The sequence below is a fragment of the Salmo salar genome, chromosome 10 (genome assembly GCF_965601325.2).
Source record: "Salmo salar chromosome 10, fSalSal1, whole genome shotgun sequence".
Lineage (NCBI taxonomy): Eukaryota > Metazoa > Chordata > Actinopteri > Salmoniformes > Salmonidae > Salmo > Salmo salar.
The window spans coordinates 82,538,062-82,561,408 of NC_138300.1; the positions used below are offsets into that span (position 1 = coordinate 82,538,062).

Consider the following 23,347-nt stretch of genomic DNA (forward strand, 5'->3'; position numbering starts at 1 on the left):
GGGAGATGAATCAGTATGTGGCTGTTTTATTACAAGCCTTATGATTATTTTCTCTCTCTCTCCCTCCCTCCTTTTTTTTACTGTTCAGAGCAGCCAGGCAGCATTAGACTAGCCCTTCTTTCTATCTAAAGACTGAGAGTGCATATATCTTACCTAATCCAGTGTGTGCTAAGATTTATATAGCCTAGAGCTGACAGAGAACATTGTCAACTTGTCACTCGACAGTAAGAAGAAATATTATGAAGATTAGTTGCTGATTTTCTAATTATTTTTCGTTGTTATATCCATCATGAAACTCCATAAAACATGCCCTGTTAACAACATACTGCATTAGTACTTGTGTTTTTGACCTAAAAAGTCATACTAGGTACACCAAGCAACATATAAAAGTATAGGGCCATATGGAGGCCACACCAATGTACATACAATCAATGAAAATTTATAACAGAGTGAGTTGCACAACAGACAAATGACTATCAGTGCAAAGGCAGCCAACACCGACGAGCTCGCCTCTCTCTCTCTCTCTCTCTCTCTCTCTCTCTCGCTCTCCTCTCGCGCTCTCTCGCTATCGCTCTGGAGAGGTGCCAGGGCACACCCCAAAGGAGGGACAGAGGAACTGCCCCGGGTCACTTGATGACAGACACACAACTCCAGTCCGCTGCCTTGGGACAGAAGAGGTAGAGAAGAGAGGGTGGAACGAGAGAGAGAGCGAAGAGAGGGTGGAGAAGAGAGAGAGACGAAGAGAAGAGAAAAAAAAGGAGAATGGAGGAACCGTAAATGAACACCACAATCAGCAATATACGGACTCCCTCTATTTGGGGCCAAATAAGTATTTAAAAACATTTACTTTTCCTGCAGGACTAAGCTCTGTGAATGTAAATCTGTCAGTTGGGTTTGTATCTTGATGACAGGGAAAATTAAACCAACTTCTCTCATAGATACACATACAGACCGTATATAGAGCAGTGTGTGTCATCATAGCCAGTAGTTTCTCACACATTCTGTTGAGTATAGCACAATTATCGGAAATAACTATTTATCACACTTTGCCCGAGTCCGGAGAAAGAGCGAAGGAATTTTAAAAAATGGCTAATTTATACGGTAACATAAACAAATGTATACAATCCGCAGAAGTGTTCTTTGTACAACAAACCCCAAACAAACACCCTCCAAAATGATGGTGAATATCACACTGACTACTTCAATTAATTCAGTGTTTCTCTCTGTTAAGCTTGCATTATGTGGGATTTCTGTGCATAAGGTTCAGATAATAAGTGAACAATTGGTCTCGGCGGAGAGGTTCTGGATACCTCAGACAGCCGCCTTCAGGCCAGTACGGGGGAGGGGGGGGGGGGTCTGTAAGACAGAGATCACATGGAGGGGTAGTGATAACAATCACATGGAGGGGTAGTGATAACTAGTGATAACAATCACATGGAGGGGTAGTGATAACACTTGTGTGGAGGGGTAGTGATAACACTCGTATGTAGGGGTAGTGAGACGGATCGCGTGGAGGGGTAGTGAGACAGATGGCGTGCAGACGCTGTGCAGTGCCACTTCCTCTTGGACAGCCCAGTGTCGTCACAGTCACACACGTATTTCCTCTGGTCTGAACCACTCGGAGGGAAGTCTAAAATCTACTACTGGCCTGCTATAGTCCTGCTATCTGCTAAAGTCCTGCTATAGCCCTGCTACTATAATCCTGCTATCTGCTATAGACCTGCTATAGTCCAGCTATAGCCCTGCTACTATAGTCCTGCTATCTGCTATAGACCTGCTATAGTCCTGCTGTAGTCAGCTGTAGTCCTGCTATAGACCTGATATCAGCTGTAGTCCTGCTATAGACCTGATATCAGCTGTAGTCCTGCTATAGACCTGATATCAGCTGTAGTCCTGCTATATTCCTGCTATATTCCTGCTATAGACCTGATATCAGCTGTAGTCCTGCTATAGACCTGATATCAGCTGTAGTCCTGCTATAGACCTGATATCAGCTGTAGTCCTGCTCTAGACCTGATATCAGCTGTAGTCCTGCTATATTCCTGCTATATTCCTGCAATAGTCCTGCTATAGACCTGATATCAGCTGTGGTCCTGCTATATTCCTGCTATAGACATGCTATAGACCTCATATTTGCTATAGTCCTGCTATAGTCCTCCTAGGAGACCTGCTATAGAACTGCTATATTCCTGCTATAGACCTGATACCTGCTATAGTCCAGCTATATTCCTGCTATAGACCTGATATCAGCTATAGTCCTGCTATAGACCTGATATCAGCTATAGTCCTGCTATATTCCTGCTATAGACCTGATATCAGCTATAGTCCAGCTATATTCCTGCTATAGACCTGATATCAGCTATAGTCCTGCTATAGACCTGATATCAGCTATAGTCCTGCTATACTCCTGCTATAGACCTGATATCAGCTATAGTCCTGCTATACTCCTGCTATAGACCTGATATCAGCTATAGTCCAGCTATATTCCTGCTATAGACCTGATATCTGCTATAGTCCAGCTATATTCCTGCTATAGACCTGATATCAGCTATAGTCCAGCTATACTCCTGCTATAGACCTGATATCAGCTATAGTCCTGCTATACTCCTGCTATAGACCTGATATCAGCTATAGTCCTGCTATATTCCTGCTATAGACCTGATATCTGCTATAGTCCAGCTATATTCCTGCTACAGACCTGATATCTGCTATAGTCCAGCTATATTCCTGCTATAGACCTGATATCAGCTATAGTCCTGCTATACTCCTGCTACAGACCTGATATCTGCTATAGTCCAGCTATATTCCTGCTATAGACCTGATATCTGCTATAGTCCAGCTATATTCCTGCTATAGACCTGATAACTGCAATAGTCCTGCTATAGTCCTCCTTATAGTCCTCCTAGGAGACCTGCTATAGACCCTGCTATAGAACGGCTGGGCATCCTTGCATCCTTGCGAAGGTTAACACTGTTAAATGTCTTACTCATGTTGGTCACAGAGAAGGAGAGTCCACAGTCCTTGGTAGTGGTCCGTGTCGGTGGCACTGTGTTATCCTCAAAGCGGGCGAAGAAGGTGTTTAGCTTGTCCGGAAGCAAGAAGTCGGTGTCCGTGACGTGGCGGGTTTTCCCTTTGTAGTCCTTGATTGTCTGTAGACCCTGCCACATACATCTCGTGTCTGAGCTGTTGAATTGCGACTCCACTTTGCGACTCCTTTTGTCTGTTTGATTGCCTTATGGAGGGAATAACTGCACTGTTTGTGACTATAACCGAAGAGAATTCTCAAAAGGATTTGAGTTCCTGTATGTTATCACAATCACACCATGAGTATCATCAAGAACCTTCGGGTGGTTGTTCTTGGCGACTGGGATCACAGTAGACGATTTCGGCACCCTCACATTTCGCCTCTTTCTGCAGCCTATTTAACTAGGTAAGGTTACCATCTTTAAATGACTTTCTCTTAGTTTAACAGCACAACGAGAGACTTGCTAACCCAGGGTTTACTATTGGGGTACACCTTCACAACCTTATCTGGGACGATATCTTCACAATATGAAACCCAAGAGCTAACAACATCAGTGAGCTCATCAATGTCTGTGCATGACTCTTTAAACGGTGTGTGTGTGTGTGTGTGTGTGTGTGTGTGTGTGTGTGTGTGTGTGTGTGTGTGTGTGTGTGTGTGTGTGTGTGTGTGTGTGTGTGTGTGTGTGTGTGTGTGTGTGTGTGTGTGTGTGCGTCAGTGCGTGCGTGAGTACGTATGTGTGTGAGTATGGGGCAGGCAGGGTGTAGCAGCGTAGCAGACAATGAAGCCAAATGATAGTGCTGCTGTCTTCCATGCCGTGACACTAAGTGAAAACAAAGCAGCTGTTATGGGAGTGCCCCCTTCCCAAATCTGTTAGAGCCTCTGGCTCAGCTTTACCCCCGTAGAGCAGAGATATGGACATGACAGTGTTCCATGACACAAACACACTAGCATACACTCATAGTGACCTACTGATGGCAATTATCTCAACATCTGCTCCTCACCACCCTATACACTCGGAGTAATAAACCAGAATCATCTCAGAAATGCCTGAATCAATTAATCTGCAAGACTGTGAACATACGGAATTCATTGACAAAAAGATAGACTTAGAGGTCAGACACACAGAGAAAACTGACAGCCGATAGGTACTTATCCCAGTAGCCTAGTGGTTAGAGTGTTGGACTAGTAACTGAAAGGTAACAAGATCAAATCTCCGAGCTGACAAGGTACAAATCTGTTGTTTTGCCCTTGAACAAGGTAGTTAACCCACTGTTCCTAGGCCGTCATCGAAAATAAGAATTTGTTCTTAACTGACTTGCCTAGTTAAATAAAGGTAAAATATATGTTTTTTTTCAAAAGCGGTACCTGTTGTGTACCAACGAATCTGACATTTCGACTTGTAGAATTGCAATGCTCGTTAGTGGCCAACGAGTTGACTTCGAGCCAATCAAAGAGCACAAAACTCCACGTGGGGGAGCCGACAGGAATGACAAGAAAAGGATAAAAGAGGGCACTTTCCCCGGTGTAATCCACCACCTTTTCATCAGAATTGTTCTAAAACAATACATCTGCATAATATAGATTTTTCATCTAGCTAAGGAGTTTGGTGCTTAGAGAAGGATTTGTTTGTTCAATTTGATAATGTGCACTACCTCAGCTAGTTAATGTTACCTTGCTAATTCCGCCAGGGAGTCACACACACTTCATATGAAACTGGGGGGGCAATTGCAGCACAATGCACACAACACTAAATGCTTTACCTTGGTGTATTTAAAGTGAACTGCCAACACTCTGGTGCTAAGTACCTCTCGGCAGTCAATAACCGTGGTGTGTCTGAGTCCTAAGAGTGTTTTTACTATAATAACACACAACACTATCAGCCACAAATGGTGAGTGGCCATTTTCACTGTTGATTTAGGAAAATGCTATCTTGTTCAAATCAGAATAAAAACGTGTGGGGAATTACTGTGTGTGTTGACCTAGAGCATAGTGCAGTGATGTAGCGGCATGTAGGCCAAACCTTTTTCGGTCATATCGAAGGATATCACACACAAAAACAGAACTCGCTTTTCAATTCTACCAAAACACGAGGCAGAGAACTCAACTTCCCGGGCATAGTTTAGGCGTAGCCTACCACTACAGTGTAACACAATACACTGGAGCATAAACAGTGCAGTAACAACATAACTACGGTACCAATAAAACATACAGTAACTGGATTATATCAGATATGTTTTTGCAACCTCAAACGAAAGCGGACATAGCTACACATAGTGGTTTTCCACCCTCCATGACGAATGAACTGAGTACAGTGTTGCCCCACTTAGATGTTGAAGTACTATATGAGTACTGTATCTGGTGTGTAATAGAAGAGGGCCATCTACTGTTGGGAGGGAGAAGGATCAGTTGAGCTTTGGACACGTCTTTACACGTCCATCATATGCCCTTCTAAAAGATCCAAGAGAACTACTATTCACATGATGGTCAGCCAGCTGACCTCTTATGATGCCCTTCCCATGCGCATCGTTTTCAAGGCCAGCAAACAACCATATACAAAAGCACATAGACGGAGGCTACATACTGTCAATTATGGCCTTGTTTAAGATACCGTAATAATAGACGGAATCTTCTCCACGCCCAGAGTTGATTAGTGTAGGTGCTGGAGGCAAAAGCAAAAACTGGAGAAATAGGAAAAAGTCTCCTCACACTTCCGGTAAGATGCAATTGTAGCTGAGCTTCGGTCAGTTGACCTTCAATGGAACATTTTCATTTTGTTGAAGAAAACAAAAAGATTGCCAGGTGAATCAAAAACATAACACGTTTATAGACTTGATTGAATCATTATTACAGGGGTGGAACTATCAGATTAGTGACGACCTATACCATTTGGATAGTCGTTCATTAGCTTTTATAAGATTTCCCACTTCAGTCATTCTTTTTACATGTGGATGGAGTATATAATTGGAGTAAATAACATCAGGGTATAAGGGAGGGCTGGGGGATAGGGGGGTAATAATAATAGTGTAAAACCCAGCAGGCAGTACAGTACCTTCTTGAATTAAAGTGGTGAGTTGAGACTGAGTCCTGGACCTTTGCCACGAATGGGCTTGGGAGAAGCATTTGTGTTCCTTTTACAAAGATTCTGGGCTGGGGGTTTGTCAGGAGAGGAGGATGGAGGGAGGGAGGAGAAGAGATTGAATCCAAAGAGGAATGCAGAATGAGGAGGGTGTTAGAGGTGATATTGGATTAGCTGAGCTGGGGAGTGGCAAGGAGGTCAGGGGAGAAAGGAGAATGCCTACTGTGTGGTGTGTATGTACACACCGAGAGACACACACATGCACACACACGCACACACACACGCACAAGCACGTATGCACACGCACTGCTCTGTACACTCGAGTCCATTGTATGTTCTCCCCCTTCCACAATTTTTTATTACACATTTTTTATTTATTTTATTTATTTATCCTTTATTTAACTAGGAAAGTCAGTTAAGAACAAATTCTTATTTACAATGACGGCCTACACCGGCCAAACCCTAACCCGGACGACATAAGTACGTCGAATCCAATTTGTGTAAATAGGTCATGCAAAACCCTTCACTCTACAAACTCTGCCGTAGATGGCTAGTAATAGGGTTAAGAAATGAAACAGTTCAGTTCAACAATTATATAATTGTAAGTAAATAGAATTTGCAGACCAATGCCACACGTGTGGCCAATTTGAAGGATCTCGAGGAAAAGAATACAACAGATGCTTCACTGTTGACTATTTGAAGAGAAGAAAACAGTATTTTAGGAAAATCCTCATTCAGCTTAAATAAGGAAACCCCATCTCATTAACATCTCATCACGGAGCAAAAGGTCAAGAATGGCCACACAACTACAACACATACAGTATGATGCACTGTAACTATTTCAGTCTCACACAAAATGATTGTAAGTTTGTCACTGAGCATGTGAACATTCTTTGGGTTTATCAACACTTTAAAGGAGAAAACTCGCCAAACCAATTGTCGGTCTGTATATTAGGGTGCCGTTGGTTCATTGCTGATGGTGCGGTGTGTTATAAAGACCACCCGTTGGTGGCCGACTGACGGACGTCATTTTCGCCGGTTTCTACATGTAGAATCGGTTTGCAAATTACGGCTGGGACGGTGATCAGAGGTACTAAGTACTCTCGGCCGGCAGACACTCGACAATCATACCGCTCTGTCCATGCCTTAAGTCAGCAGGCATGATATAGCCTAGCAGCCAGGTCACTTGATCCAAAAAGGGCACCAAGACAGACGTACCGTCACATTCTGAGGGATGACTACAGGCATTATTCTGAAGGGACACGATACACAATCATACAGTACAGTAGGCTACCTATAGTAGCTGAGTGAAATGACAGGCCTTGTGTGCATGCACCCTGCACCACACCACCCCTAGGCTGTTAATAGGGACGTCAAACGTTCAGCCTGCTGTACAGACCCTACGGACGCTTTGATCTAGAGCGCCTGGTTCAATGGTGCTTAGGGAAGAAAACAATGAATCTCTAAATGGTTAAACTAGTGAGAAATATATGTGATTATCGAAAAAAATCTATGAGTTTGCTTAATTTACCATCATCCTAAATTAAATTATTGAATCATTTTGCCATATCTAATTAATGTATATTACGCAATTCTCCATGATGTGGACAGTATACATAGTTATATATATTATTCCAAGTTCCTGTGTGGTCTTTGTATAATAAATGTTTAAACAGTCCATACAACCCACATTTTTGCCCCCTTTCTATTGATTTTAAGGTGATATCAATATGAGTGATTAAGAAAATAGTGTCGTGTTTAGCTTTCTGCGTTGGCGACCCACTTCAAACAAAACGCAACATCTGAAAATGTAGCTGGTTACATATATTCCCAGATTCCATGTGGTTTTTCAGTAGTGCAACTTTGAACGTGCAACCTGACTCCCCCCTCTCATTCTATTGACTTCCACCTGATATCGATATGAGTGATTGACAAATAAGTGTAGCGTTTCCCTTTCCGTTTTGGCGACCCCCAAATCAAAATGCATCACTCCAAAATGTAGCTGACTGTGTTCTGCAGGTTGTCCTCTAACCACTAAAAATATATCTCCAGTTTCCATGTGTTTTTTTAGTTGTGTTAGTTTCAACAGTGCGTACAACCTGATTTCCACCCATCAGCGATTTTTTTGGCCAAGGGTTTTTCGTGCGTTTGCAGTTTATAAGGTGCTCATTTAAAAAAATACAAGTAATATGATTACTATTGTTGCACATGTGTGTGGAGATAGAAATTTATGTTTAGGTTTTCAATATATCGCAAACTGTTTCTGTATATTGGCTATTGATTTGGACACGTTAAAACTGTGTTTTGACATTGGGCTAGTTATCAAAATGTCTTGTCAACAGGAAGCAGCAATAGCATAATTTTCAACTTAAATTTTAGGAATATAAATATAACTTTCAACATTAATGTCCAATGGTACTGTACTTAATCAGGTAAAAATGTCTAAAATGTGTCTAAAAACATGCTGCGATTGATTGATTGTGATGAAATACAAGAAATCACCAAAACTGGGTTGCCTTGCTTACTGTTAAGATGTCTGACACTCCACTTCTTCTGTCCTGTAGAGAAATAACTGCCATCCCCATAGAAACTTGTTGAGGATTTGACCCAGTCAAATGTATTTTCATCCCATTTGAGACAATGGCACCACAGCAGCACCTTTGGTCAGAGAGACAGTGCAAGGTCTTGCCACTCTGCAGCTCTTCTCTCGCTCATTGTCAATATGTCAGGTGACAGTTGACAGTGTGAAGTTGCAAAATAGGTTTGCCTCGGGGTGTTGGTCTCCGATAAACAACAGAAAGAACAATCATTCACAGTGAAAGTAGATACCCCTTGACTTATTCCACATTTTGTTATGTTATAGCCTGAATTCAACATTAATTAAATATATTATTTCCCACCTATCTACACACAATACCCCAAATTAAAACATGCCTTTAGAAATTACTGCACATTTTTTGAAAATGAAATACAGAAACATCTCATTTACATAAGTATTCACACCCCTGAAAAAAAAGCACAGAACTACAGAGTTCCTTGGCTGAGATGGGAGAACCTCCCAGAAGGACAACAGTCTATACAGCACTTCACCACTTCACCAATCTGTGCTTTATGGGAAGTGACCAGACGGAAGCCACTCCTGAGAAAAAGGCACATGACAGCATGCCTGGCGGCAATTACAGATTTGAGTTGTCTAGGGTATGTCTGTATCAGCTTTGCACATTTAGATTTGGGGATTTTCTCCCATTCTTCCATGCGGATTTTCTCAAGCTCTGTTAAGTTAGATCGGGAGTGGCGCTGAACAGCAATCTTCAATTCTTTCCACATATGTTCAATGGGATTCAAGTCTGGGCTTTGGCTGGGCCACTCAAAGACTTTCGCATTCTTGTTCTTAAGCCATTCCAGCATTGCTTTGGCTGTATACTTGGAGTCATTTTCCTGTTGGAACGTACATCTTCGTTCCCAGTCTAAGGTCACACTGAAGCAGATTCTCATTAAGGCTCCATTCACTGTTCCCTTGTCCTTGCCAGTATCCCAGTCCCTGCCACTGAAAATCATCCCCATAGCATGATGCTGCCACTACTATGCTTCACGGGATAGTGTTAGACAGGTGATGAGTTGTGCTGGTTTTCTCCAGACATAGAGCTTAGCATTCAGGCCAAAGAGTTATATTTTTATCTCATCAGACCACAGAATATTTTGCCTTATACCCTCAGAGTGTCTGTTTGCAAACTCCAGGCATGCTGTCATGTGCCTTTTTCTCAGGAGTGGCTTCCGTCTGGTCACTTCCCATAAAGCACAGATTGGTGAAGTGGTGAAGTGCTGTATAGACTGCTGTCCTTCTGGGAGGTTCTCCCATCTCAGCCAAGGAACTCTGTAGTTCTGTCAGAGTGGTCATTGGGTTCTTGGTCACCTCCACATCAGAAGCCAAATGTCATTGAATTGTTTGTTGCGTCTCGTTGTGTTGTTGTCCTGGAGATAGGGATTTGGACTTGTGGTTTAACTTATTTCTCCAAACTAGCCAATGATTATAACGGCAATTCTGATCCAACCATAACTTCATACATTGTGCCCCTGGCCTAAGTTCAATATGTAGCTAGATGTAGTAGGCTAATGTTAACTAGCCGGCCTGGCACATTGTTGCCTCAGAATGAAAGTTAGGCTAGCAAGCAAGCATTCTACCCAGGTAGCCTAGGACAACAAAAACTTCAAGCATGTACTGTAGAGTATGACAGAGTCATAGACCGTTTAGGAAACATGAAAGAGGATGACATTGGCTTTTCTCTACAAGTAGGGTGAGTCAAAATGTTTTTTTTCTACTTGCAAGCATGCACGCAGACACACCCCCCCCCCGTCCCCCCCCACACACACACACACACACACACACACACACACACACACACACACACACACACACGCACACACACACACACACACACAGCACACGCACACACACAAACAAACACACACACACACACGAGAGAAATCAGTACAAGGACAGCCACATCATATTTATCTTACGTTTATTGGACTAAATAGTTTTTTGAATCTTCTCGTTTTTCAGTAACTGTATTAGACTAAGCATAGGTGATTTGATGATGTGGAAATGTTGAAGTTGAAATGGTGCTGGAATAGTGGAGGCAGCACCTGTTTTCTATGCTTCTAAATCAATAGTTGTTAAGTAGTTTGAAAATGTCGTAAACATTGATTTGCTTGACCGTGCTCTAGGTCATACATCTATTTTTTACATGCAATGTGTTTTGTGGACTTCCCCGGACAGATGTTGCTCTCCGGCTTTGTGATAAAACAACGGTGTGGTTGAATTTATTCTGCCACTGTGTCTTCTTATTGTCTCGGCCTTACGCCTATATATCACGGTGTCAAGGCATATAATTGAACTAACAGTTTATAGAGCTAACAATGCAATTATCACAACATATATGTGGCATGGTTTCCCTGGTGATTTTACCGACGCACCGCTACTGCACACACATTCAATTATCTGTAAGGTAAGATGCAATTAGTTAACAAGTTTCTTTTTTTTCCTAAATGATTGTAAGAGATTCTTATATTTCAAGCAAAAATTCAACCACAAAGACCAGGGAGGTTTTCCAATTGCCTCGCAAAGAAGGGAACCTATTGGTAGATGGGTAAAAAAAAGCTGACGCTGAATATCCCAATTACTCTTTTGATCGTGTCTCAATACACCCAGTCACTAAAAAGATACAGGCGTCCTTAACTTAGTTGCCAGAGAGGAAGGAAACCAACAGTTACAGAGATGAATGGCTGTGATAGGAGAAAACTGAGGATGGATCAATAACATTGTAGTTACTCCACCATACTAACCTAAATAACAGAGTGAAAAGAAGGAAGCCAGTACAGAAAAAAAATATTTCCAAAACATGCTTCCTGTTTGCAATAAGGCACTAAAGTGCTTACCAAGACAACGTTGAATGTTCCTGAGTGGTTACAGTTTTGACTTAAAATTGGCTGTTTAGCAATGATCAACAACCAACTTGACAGAGCTTGAAGAATTCTAAAAAGAATAATGGGCAAATATTGAACAATCCAGGTACACCCCTTGACTTTTTTCTGTTACAGCCTGAATTTAAAATGTATTCAATTGAGATTGTTTTGTCACTGGCCTACACACAATACCCCACAATGTCAAAGTGAAATTACATTTTTCGATTAATTACTATTTTTAAGTGGAAATGTCTTGAGTTAATAAGTATTCAACCCTTTTGTTATCTCAAGGCTAAATAAGTTCAGGAGTAAAATTGGCTTAACAAGTCACATAATACTTTGCATGGAATCACTCTGTGTGCAATAATAGTGTTTAACATGATTTTTTAAAGTGGAACTGACAGCATTTTAGCAACATGAAATCTTATTCAAATCTGTTCATATACACCCCAGGAAGAATATGCAATGGGAAAGCGGCCATGCGTTTCGACAATCAATAAATAAAACCGAATAAAAAACATCTGTCTCATCCAGGACCAGAGTCTACACAGACCGGTGTGCTATAGACAATCAGAGCTACAGTAGGCCTACATGCAAACAAGCCATTTGCCAAATGAGCCTGCCATCATTCACTTTGAACTGGACTGTGTGTTTACAGGCAGTTAGTTACAACAGCGCGACTTTAGATCATTAGAACGCATTCAGCAAAAGCCACAAAATACACCTGAATGGATTTCTGCAAATATGTAAATACTACGGGAGACTTCTTACATTTGAGAACTTTACAGTCCTATTCATTAAACAACCATAACAAGGTAGGCTATATTTCTCTATATGCACATCAACAAGATCAACAGCTAATGCTAGCCAGAGCAAGATGAGCTAAAATCTAACGAAGGAAAATTAGATAAACCCTCTCAAAATCTTTCAGCTAGATGGCTGTCAAAATTGCACTGATAAACGATGGGGAATAGTAAGTAGCCTGCTCGTCCTTCTGCAGCTTGCCTGCCAATGTATACTTGTCCCAACCAAGCACCCAAGCTAACTGGCTAAAGTTGGCTAGCTTGCGCGTTCATAAATTCAGCAGTTATTCTGCACTCTGAAATCGGAGTAGATAGCCAGAGTGAATTTGCAAACGCAAGAGATATGCTAACTGGATAACAGTTGTTCATGTTCATCATAGCTAGCAAAGCGATTCACATTTCTTGCTAGATAACCAAATGACACCTGCATTTCTAGCTGTGTAGCCACCGAAAAACGATATGAGGGAAAGACTCAGTCACTCACCCACTCCTCCAATGACATGACATCCTCCTAGCAGCTAGCTATCTAACTAACATTAGGCTCCGTGTTTTCGGCTTGCTACATAAATAGATATGCTAGCATATTAGCCACGTTATAACTAACTTGTGATCATTTCCCTTGCTAGTTTGATTGTATTGACATTCCCAGCCTTAGTTACATTAATCCGTTTTTTGTACAAAATATTGAATAATTGAAACTGAAACAGTGCATCCCGAATGGAGGCTGCAAATAATGTACCAGGCCAGCTGTGAGTTACAACGTGATACCAATACTTTTTGGACTACTAAGAAATGTATTGGGGAATTATATGAATAATGCTGCCACGCCCTGGCCATAGAGAGGGTTTTGTTCTCTATTTTGGTTAGGCCAGGGTGTGACTAGGGTGGGCGTTCTATGTTCCTTTTTCTATGTTTTTGTATTTCTTTGTTTTGGCTGGTATGGCTCTCAATCAGGGACAGCTGTACATTGTTGTCGCTGATTGGGAGTCATACTTAGGCAGCCTGTTTTCCTTTGGGCTTTGTGGGTGGTTATTTTCTGTTTAGTGTTTTGCACCTGACGGAACTGTTCGGTTGTTCTTTTGTTTTGCTTGTTGCTTTAGTGTTCAGTTGTACATTAAAATGACGAACACTTACCACGCTGCATTTTGGTCTGATTTCTCTTCCCCTTCATCCGAGGACGATGAAGACCGTTACAGAACCACCCACCATAAGAGGACCAAGCAGCGTGGTAACAAGGAGCAGAGGGTTCAGGATTCGTGGACTTGGGAGGAAATTCTGGACGGAAAGGGACCCTGGAGAGAGGCTGGGGAATATCGCCGCCCGAAAGAGGAACTGGAGGCAGCAAAAGCGGAGATGCGGCGATATGAGGCAAGGCAGCGCAGCAGGCACGAGAGGCAGCCCCCAATTTTTTTGGGGGGGGGGCACACGGGGAGATTGGCGGAGTCAGGCGATAGACCTGAGCCAACTCCCCGTGCTTACCGGAAGCAGCATAGTACTGGTCAGGCACCGTGTTATGCTGTGAAGCGCACGGTGTCTCCAGTACGTGCTCATAGCCCGGAGCGCTACATGCCAGCCCCCCGCCAGTGCCATGCGAGAGTGGGCATCGAGCCAGGGCGGATTGTGCCAGCTCAGCGCGTCTGGTCTCCAGTGCGCCATTTCGGCCCAGGGTATCCTGTGCCGGCTCTGCGCACTGTGTCTCCGGGGTGCTGGGAAGGCTCAGTTCATCCTATGCCTGCGCTCCGCCCTTGCCAGGCGAAAGTGGGCATTGAGCCAAAGGGAGAGGTGTGTGTAGCAAGCATCAGATCTCCAGTGCTCCCCCACAGCCCGGTTCGACCTGTGCCTGCGCTCTGGAGGGGCCAGGCTAGAGTGGGCATTCAGCCTGGAGGAGGGGTGTCAAGCCTACGCACCAGATCTCCAGTGCTCCCCCACAGCCCGGTCTATCCTGTGCCTCCTCCACGGACCAAGCCTCCAGTGGGTCTCCCCAGCCTGGTGAATCCTGTGCCTCCTCCACGGACCAGGCCTCCAGTGGGTCTCCCCAGCCTGGGGAATCCGCCACCAGAGTCGCCTGCCTGTCCGGAGCTGCCAGAGTCGCCTGCCTGTCCGGAGCTGCCAGAGTCGCCTACCTGTCCGGAGCTGCCAGAGTCGCCCGCCTGTCCGGAGCTGCCAGAGTCGGCGCCTGTCCGGAGCTGCCAGAGTCGCCCGCCTGTTCGGTGCCCGCTGCGAGGGTCCCCAGTCCGGGATCGGCGGCGAGGGTCCCCACTCCAGAGGCACCACCTAAGTGGGCCAAGCTGAAGATGGAGCGGGGTCCACATCCCGCACCAGCACCGCCACCGTAAGGAAGGCCCACCCGGACCCTCCCCTTTAGAGTCAGGTTTTGCGGCCGGAGTCCGCACCTTTGGGGGGGGGGGTACTGTCACGCCCTGGCCATAGAGAGGGTTTTGTTCTCTATTTTGGTTAGACCAGGGTGTGACTAGGGTGGGCGTTCTATGTTCCTTTTTCTATGATTTTGTATTTCTTTGTTTTGGCCTGGTATGGCTCTCAATCAGGGACATCTGTACATCGTTGTCGCTGATTGGGAGTCATACTTAGGCAGCCTGTTTTCCTTTGGGCTTTGTGGGTGGTTATTTTCTGTTTAGTGTTTTGCACCTGACGGAATTGTTCGGTTGTTCTTTTGTTTTGCTTGTTGCTTTAGTGTTCAGTTGTACATTCAAATGACGAACACTTACCATGCTGCATTTTGGTCTGATTTCTCTTCCCCTTCATCCGAGGACGACGAAGACCGTTACAAATGCATTGAACTGCATCCACCTCTTATAATGTTGGTTTTGTAGCACAAACTATGAATTGTATATTTTTGACTGATATTATGATGTCAGTTTGTTTCATATCTGCAAAATAGTTAAATTGCCGTCAGTTCCACTTTAAATGACTACCTCATCTCTGTAACCCACACATACAATTATCTGTAAGGTCCCTCAGTCTAGCAGTGAATTTCAAACACAGATTCAACCATAAAATACCAGGGAGGTTTTCCAATGCCTCGCAAAAAAGGGCATCTATTGGTAGATGGGTAAAAAAGCAGACATTGAATAGCCTTTTGAGCATGGTGAATTTATTAATTACACTTTGGATGGTGTATCAATACACCCAGTCACTACAACGATCCAGGCGTCTTTCCTAACTCAGTTGCTGGAGAGGAAGGAAACCGCTCAGGGATTTCACCATGAGGCCAATGGTGATTTTAAAACACTTACAGAGTATAATGGCTATGATGGGAGAAAACTGAGGATGGATCAACAAAATTGTAGTTACTCCACAATACTAACTTCACTGACAGATTGAAAAGAAGGAAGCTTATACAGAATAAAAAATATTCTAAAACATGCATCTTGTTTGCAATAAGGCATTAAAGTAAAACTGCAAAAAATTTGGCAAAGAAATGAACTTTATGTCCTGAATACAAAGTGTTATGTTTGGGGCAAATCCAACACAGAACGTCACTGAGTACCACTCTTCATATTTTCAAGCATGGCTGTATTATGTTATGGGTATGCTTGTCATCGGCAAGGACTAGCCCGTTTAAAAAATTAAAAAATAACTGAATAGAGCTAAGCACAGGCAAAATTCTAGAGGAAAACCTGGTTCAGCCTGCTTTCCAACAGACACTGTGTCACGGTTGTCGTAAGAACGGGACCAAGGTGCAGTGGATGTTGAGTTCCACATATTTATTACAAAGTGAAACTTTAAGCAAAGGCAAATAAATCAATAAATGAACAACAAAACGTGACTACGTGGTGCACATGCACAAACACAAAACAATATCCCACAAACACAGGTGGGAAAAATAGCTACTTAAATATGATCCCCAATTAAAGGCAACGATTACCAGCTGCCTCTAATTGGGAACCATACCAAAACACCAACATAGAAATTTTAAACTAGAACAACCCTGGTCACGCCCTGACCTACTACACCATAGAGAAACAAGGGCTCTCTATGGTCAGGGCGTGACAGTACCCCCCCAAAGGTCCGGACTCCGGCCGCAAAACCTGAAACCAAATGGGGGGGTTGGGGGGGTTGGGGGGGTGACTAGTGTCGGTAGCGGCTCCGGTGCGGGTCGTAGCCCCCCCCAGACCCCGGATCCGACCATGACGCCGGGCTGAACGCCGTGCCTGGACTGGGCACCGGCGCAGAGGAGGGCTCCGGCCATGGAGCTGGGTTGGACGCCGTGCCTGGACTGGGCATCGGCGCAGAAGAAGGCTCCGGCCATGGAGCTGGGCTGGCCGCCGTGCCTGGACTGGACACCGGCGCAAAGGAGGGCTCCGGCCATGGAGCTGGGCTGGATGCCGTGCCTGGACTGGGCACCGGCGCAGAGGAAGGCTCCTGCCCTGGAGCGGGACTGAACCCCGTGCCTGGACTTTGCACCGGCGCAGAGGAAGGCTCCGGCCTTGGAGCAGGATTGGACGCCGTGTCTGGACTGGGCACCGGCGCAGAGGAGGGCTCCTGTCATGGAGCGGAACTGGACGCCGTGCTTGGACTTGACACCAGCGCAGAGGAAGGCTCCTGTCCTGGAGCAGGACTGGACACCGTGCCTGGACTGGGCATCGGCGCAGAGGAAGGCTCCGGCCATGGAGCTGGACTGGATGCCGTGTCTGGACTGGCCATCGGCGCAGAGGAAGGCTCCTGCCCTGGGGTAGGACTGGACGCCTTGCCTGGAAGCTCCGGACCGTTGACCGTCGCTGGAGGTTCCAGACCGTTGAACATCGCTGGAGGTTCTGGACCATTGACCGTCGCCGGAAGCTCTGGACTGGGAACCGTTGCCGGAAGCTCTGGACTGGGAACCGTCGCCGGAAGCTCTGGACTGGGAACCGTCGCCGGAAGCTCTGGACTGGGAACCGTCGCCGGAAGCTCTGGACTGGGAACCGTCGCCGGAAGCTCTGAACTGGGAACCGTCGGCGGAAGCTCTGGACTGGGAACCGTCGCCGGAAGCTCTGGGTTGGGAAACATCGCCTGAAGCTCTGGACTGGGAAACGTCGCCTGAAGCTCTGGACTGTGAATGCACACTGGAGGCCTAGTGCGTGGAGCCGGTGCAGGTGGCACCAGACTTGTGACATGCACTTCAGGGCGAGTGCGGGGAGGAGGCACAGGACATACTGGACTGGGGAGGCGCATTAGAGTCCTGATGCGTGGAGCCGGTACAGGTGGCACCGGACTGGTGACACGCACTTCAGGGAGAGTGTGGGGAGCTGGCACAGGACATACCGGACTGGGGAGACGCACTGGAGACCTGGTACGTGGTGCCGGCACAGGTGGCACCAGACTGGTGACACGCACTTCAAGGCTAGTGCGGGGTGCTGGCTCAGGACGTTCCGGACTGGGGAGGCGCACTGGAGGCCAGATGCGTGAAACCGGTGCAGATGGCACCGGACTGGTGTCATGCTCTTCAGCACGCCTGTGCTGCAGCATTCTGATCGCTACCACTTCTCGCCGGAATCTTTCATCAAATTCCTCCTCTGACTCCCAAACAGGCTCTGGCACTCTCCACTGCTCGACCGCCAGCTCCATGTGCCCCCCCCCAAATAAATCTTGGAGTTTCTGTGGCCGTGGTCCCCGGCATCGTCACTGTCCTTCCATGTTCCTTGGCGACTCCAGCCAAGGAAGGGTCTCATGTCCTCCCATGATTTCCTCCCATGTCCAAAACACCTTCCCCTCCATGGCACGCTGCTTGGTCCTTGCGTGGTGGGATATTCTGTCACGGTTGTCGTAAGAAGGGGACCAAGGCGCAGCGGATGTTGAGTTCCACATATTTAATTCAAAGTGAAACTTTAAGCAAAAGCAAATAAATTAATAAACGAACAACGAAACGTAACTACGTGGTGCACATGCACAAACACAAAACAATATCCCACAAACACAGGTGGGAAAAATAGCTACTTAAATATGATCCCCAATTAGAGGCAACGGTTACCAGCTGCCTCTAATTGGGAACCATACCAAAACATCAACATAGAAATTTTAAACTAGAACACCCCCTAGTCACGCCCTGACCTACTACACCATAGAGAAACAAGGGCTCTCTATGGTCAGGGCGTGACACACTGGAAGACAAATGTACCTTCAACAGGACAATAGCTTAAAACACAAGGCCAAATATACACTGGAGTTGCTTACCAAGATGACATTGAATGTTCCTGAGTAGCGTAGTTACAGTTTTGACTTAAATCGTCTTGAAAATCTATGGCAAGACAAGAAAATGGCTGTCTAGCAATGTTCAACAACCAACTTGACAGAGCTTGAAGAATTATTGAATGAATAATGTGCAAATAGTGTATAATCCAGGTGTGCAAAGCTCTTAGAGACTTACCCAGAAAGACTCTGCTGTAATCACTGCCAAAGGTGATTCTAAGATGTATTCACTCAGGGGTGTGAATACTTACGTAAATCTGTATTTAATTTTCAATAAATTAGCAACATTTCTAAAAACATGTTTTCACTTTGTCATTATGGGGTATTGCGTGTAGATGGGTGAGAAAAATCCATTTTGAATTCAGGGTTTAACAAAACAAAATGTGGAATAAGTCGAGGGGTATGAATACTTTCTGAAGGCACTGTATGCAAAGTTCTTACAGACTTACCCAAAAACTGTAATTGCTGCCAAAGGTGATTCTAACATGCATTGACTCAGGTGGTTGAATACTTATCTAATCAAGATATATTAGTGTTTTATTTTTCCCAAAACATTGTTTACCATATGTTTCTTCCAATTTGACATTACAAAGTATTGTGTGTGGATCGTTGACAAAAATGACAATTCATCCCCCCCCACACACACACACTTTGTAACATAACAAAATGCATAAAAAGTCAAGGGGTGTGAATACTTTCTCGAAGACACTATAGCAACTAGCCAACCAGTCACCTTACAAACATGTCACAAACAAACAAGGCTATTTTCTCCAACTCAGGGTTAATCCCTTCTATACCGTGCACTCAAGAAGCCATTTAACCCTCTCGTGAGTTGAACAGAGCAGCTCTACATTGACAGGGAGGGCTCTTTGGCCTATCAAAAGGCTTTATACCGTATGGATTACGGATGGACCTGTGTAAGAGGCAGGGAGGTGTCTATGGTATGGATTAATAAATTAATAAGGACAAGAGCATGGGTACAATACAATGGCTGTAGGGTTGATGAATGGCAGGCAGATGTACTGTAGTGAGTGACGGATGGAGGGGTAGTTAGGTACTCACTGTGCTGTATCTGTCACCATGGTTAAAGGGATGTCCTCGCTGACATAAGCCATGTCATCACACAAACTGTTCGTCCGGGAGATGTCCATGGAAGAGCCGTCCGTTTTTTTCTTAACTGTGGGAGACAACACAAGAGTCTTGATGATATACACAAGGATTCAGTTCAATGCAGCTTCCAATTTACTAAGTAAGAAGAAAATAGGCTAATTGAAAAAGTAAAGGATAGCCATTAGGGAAGTGTGAGGGTCTACCTGGAGAGGCAGGACAGCTCAGATTGAAAGAGGACCATGAGTGCTGAACGCCTGGAGTCAAGAAGAACAATAAGAAGAGAAAGAAAGAAAGAAAGAAAGAAAGAAAGAAAGAAAGAAAGAAAGAAAGAAAGAAAGAAAGAAAGAAAGAAAGAAAGAAAGAAAGAAAGAAGAAGAAAGAAAGAAAGAAAGAAAGAAAGAAAGAGAAAAAAGAAAGAAAGAGAAAAAAGAAAAGGAGTGTGAGAAACAGGTGGAACAAATACAGTGGAAGAAGATATGCTGACTAGTCAGTCAGTATACAGTATGTCATTGAATGGTATCATCACACCAATAAGTGGTTATTTTAGTCTGTGAAGATGATGATTGGTAACATCGCTTTCGAACCTCTACAGTTTGTTAGTGCAGCTAAAAACCATTGCACCGTGAAGGTTTTACAGGGAACTAGCTACAGTCCAACAGTCAGCATAGTTTCATAAAGAATGGAAGAAAATGGGGTTCCAGGAACTGGGTGACCACTCCAACCAAAGCAAAGGCAACTGAACCCTCTGGACCTTTACCATCAGTTTGTTTAACATTGTTCAGCCCGGAAGCTTCGACTACACTGTTACTTTAGACCCACTCACACAGAAAGAAGAGCGAGAGAGAGGGGGGGGGGGGGGGGCAGAGATAGAGAAGAGAGAGAGGGAGAAAGAGAGGAAGCGGTAGACAGAGAGAGAGGGGGGAGAGGTAGAGAGACACAGATAGAGACAGAGAGAGAAATAGTGAGAGAGAGAGAAGGGGAGAGGGAAAGGAAGAGAGAGGGAAAGTTAAGGACAGGGGGTACTGTGCAGCTCCTCCACTTCTCTCTCATTCAGTGGGACCGGGGGACGCGAGCGGGCTTATCTGCTACAAAAACACTGCAGGCTTATTAATATCTGGCCCTGTCAGAGCAAACACACTGGGTTAGGAGCACCAGAGAATGAAAACAAGCAGGGGCCAGAAAGCGAGAGATGGTGGGGGTGGGCAGAAAGAGGGAGACAGAGAGAGTGACAGAGTGACAGACAGAGAGAGGAGAAAGAGAGAGAGACAAAGAGCGAGAGAGGGAGAGAGAGTGACAGCCTGGAAAGAGAGCGCCCCATTGAAAATGGAGATTCTCACAGATGGCAGCCGGGCCAGAGGGCCAGACAGATAAGGGGAGTGATAAGCCGTACGTTGACTAAATCAAACAATGCCCAGTTTAATTCTGACCACTGGAGCTCCACAATGTCCGCTTATCACCCCAACCTCCCTCCCAGTCCCCCCTGTTCCCCGGTGAGTCCCCCTGCCCCTGACCCAGCCCTCACCCCGAATAGTGTTGGCAGGACAGCCAGAAAAGAAAACACCCAGGCTAGGCTGGTAGAGAGGAGAGGAGGGTGTCCAGGGCCTGCCTGCATCTGTCTCTCTGCTGGCTTCCAGTTTGCTCCGGTTGGTGACAAACTCCAGTCTAATTAAAATACAGTCTAGGTCATGGGAAAAAAAACAGCTAATTATTAACACAGAGGATCTCTTAAAGGGACAAAGGATTGAGCCTAAAACGGGGTGAGTTGGAACTGAAGCGCGTCACGAAGACTGGAGGTCATGGAGTGATGTCATGTAGGAGATGGTGTCTTAGTGTAGAGAGGTGAGGGCTCACCTGTTTGTCTGAGCATCCGGGTGATGACTGAGGAGGAAAAGAAAGAACTTCTCAAAATGATGTCTTCAAAACCACTGCCTTAATTCGACATACTGTATATAAAGAAATCAATCAACACAACCAATGGCATGGGATTTAAAATTTTTTTTTTTACCTTTATTTAACTAGGCAAGTCAGTTAAGAACAAATTCTTTTTTTCAATGACGGCCTAGGAACAGTGGGTTAACTGCCTTGTTCAGGGGCAGAACGACAAATTCTTTACCTTCTCAGCTCGGGGATTCAATCTTGCAACCTTTACAGTTACTAGTCCAACACTCTAACCACTAGGCTACCTGCCGCCCCGGGATACGACTCATCTCAACACTAGACCACTTTTGAGGTCTGAGAACATACGATAAACTTAGATTTCAGCATCAACCAACTCTTAATATAAGCGAGTGCAATGCCATTGCTGTTCCAACAACACTTTTCATTAACAAGAAAACTGTTCACAGTTTGTTTCCGCAGGATAAGAACCTTTATAAACACCCACGATCTCCAGGGACAGTTGAATCGGCAGATGTCTGTTTTTATACACTGTAAGCAGCAGAAAGCACACCATGCTGCCTGGAATTTAAACACGATCATTAGTGACAACATGCTGTTGAGGGTATGGTGAGCATGGCTACTTAAATGTCTTTATGACATCAACAGACAGCCTTTCAAAAGCCTTGGCTCCACTAACTAGCCTCAAAATACATTGACAAATATGCTTTTTTTCTCCCCCCTCTAAAGTTCAAAGGCAGTAAGACATATGTTCCTGTTCATTATCTACCATTACATCCCTCCAATTAAGCACCAAACGAGATAGCATTTTCCCCCATAACTCCTTTCTCTGTTGGTTACGTTCTGCGTTAATATCCCTCTCCCTCCTTTTATGATTATGTGTTTTGACAGGAAAAACTCCTAAAGCACACTTATTAACCTCCAGACTGGGACGATTCATTACACAGAAAGTCCCCCCCCCCCCCCCCCATCCCGGTTACATGGTGCAACGGTCTAGTTAGCAACATCAGTAAGGTGAATACTAAGTAACTGAATGCAACATCTGCGGGGAATGTTACCATTGATTCAACACAAAACACTAGCTTTCTGACTGACTTTTGCCACAACACCTCCTATTTTGAAGTACTTTCTGGCATTTTCTTCCGGTAAAATCAATCAAAGTGTGAGTGTCTGATGCCAGTGATGCGGACAAGTGGAGCAGTAAAGCGCTTGTACAGTATACATGAACTCTAATCACCAGTGACTCTAATGACTTCCATCTGGCCTGGCCTGTCCCTGTTGGTGCTGGAGCCTAACCCAGCCACGTGGCAGCCATCTTGTCTGTCTTTCTATCCCAGGGCCCCTGTTCCTCTCTCTGACTGACTGACATTCAAGCCCTGTACCAGCTACACAACACAACACCTCCCCCCATCCCTCTTCTCTCCCTCTATGGGGGAAGAGAGAGAATCACACCACTCACCAAACCCAACCACTCAGAACCTTACCCCTGATAGGCATGCTGAGTCAGAGCATTCTTCAAATCGTTACTGTGTCGTGTCCCACGCACATGACATACTGTACTGTACATTTAAACACATTCACTGTTACTTACAATTTACACCTTGAGCATTCAACTGAATGGTAAATAGCTAAGGATAAGCACCTAATATCCTCAGGGTTGAACTATACTCTACTACCAAGGAATAATCGCTAACAGGGTAAACACACATTGCATCCAATATATTTTTGTCTGAAATGTTTGATTTTTTTCTAATGATTCAACCATATACGCATCAGCAACCACAG

The 23,347-nt window shown here is 44.8% G+C and overlaps 1 protein-coding gene across 1 annotated transcript in view; it reads right to left on the reverse strand.

The window, feature by feature from the left end:
* Nucleotides 1-23,059, reverse strand: part of LOC145850443 (potassium voltage-gated channel subfamily KQT member 1) — a 120,954-nt gene extending 97,895 nt beyond the window's left edge. The window contains exons 1-2 of the mRNA XM_082956619.1: nucleotides 23,047-23,059; nucleotides 19,619-19,733 (exon numbers count right to left, since the gene is read on the reverse strand). Of these exons, the coding sequence (XP_082812745.1) occupies nucleotides 19,619-19,733; nucleotides 23,047-23,059 (128 nt within the window). The remainder of the gene's footprint in view (nucleotides 1-19,618; nucleotides 19,734-23,046) is intronic.
* Between the last annotated feature and the right edge of the window lie 288 nt (nucleotides 23,060-23,347).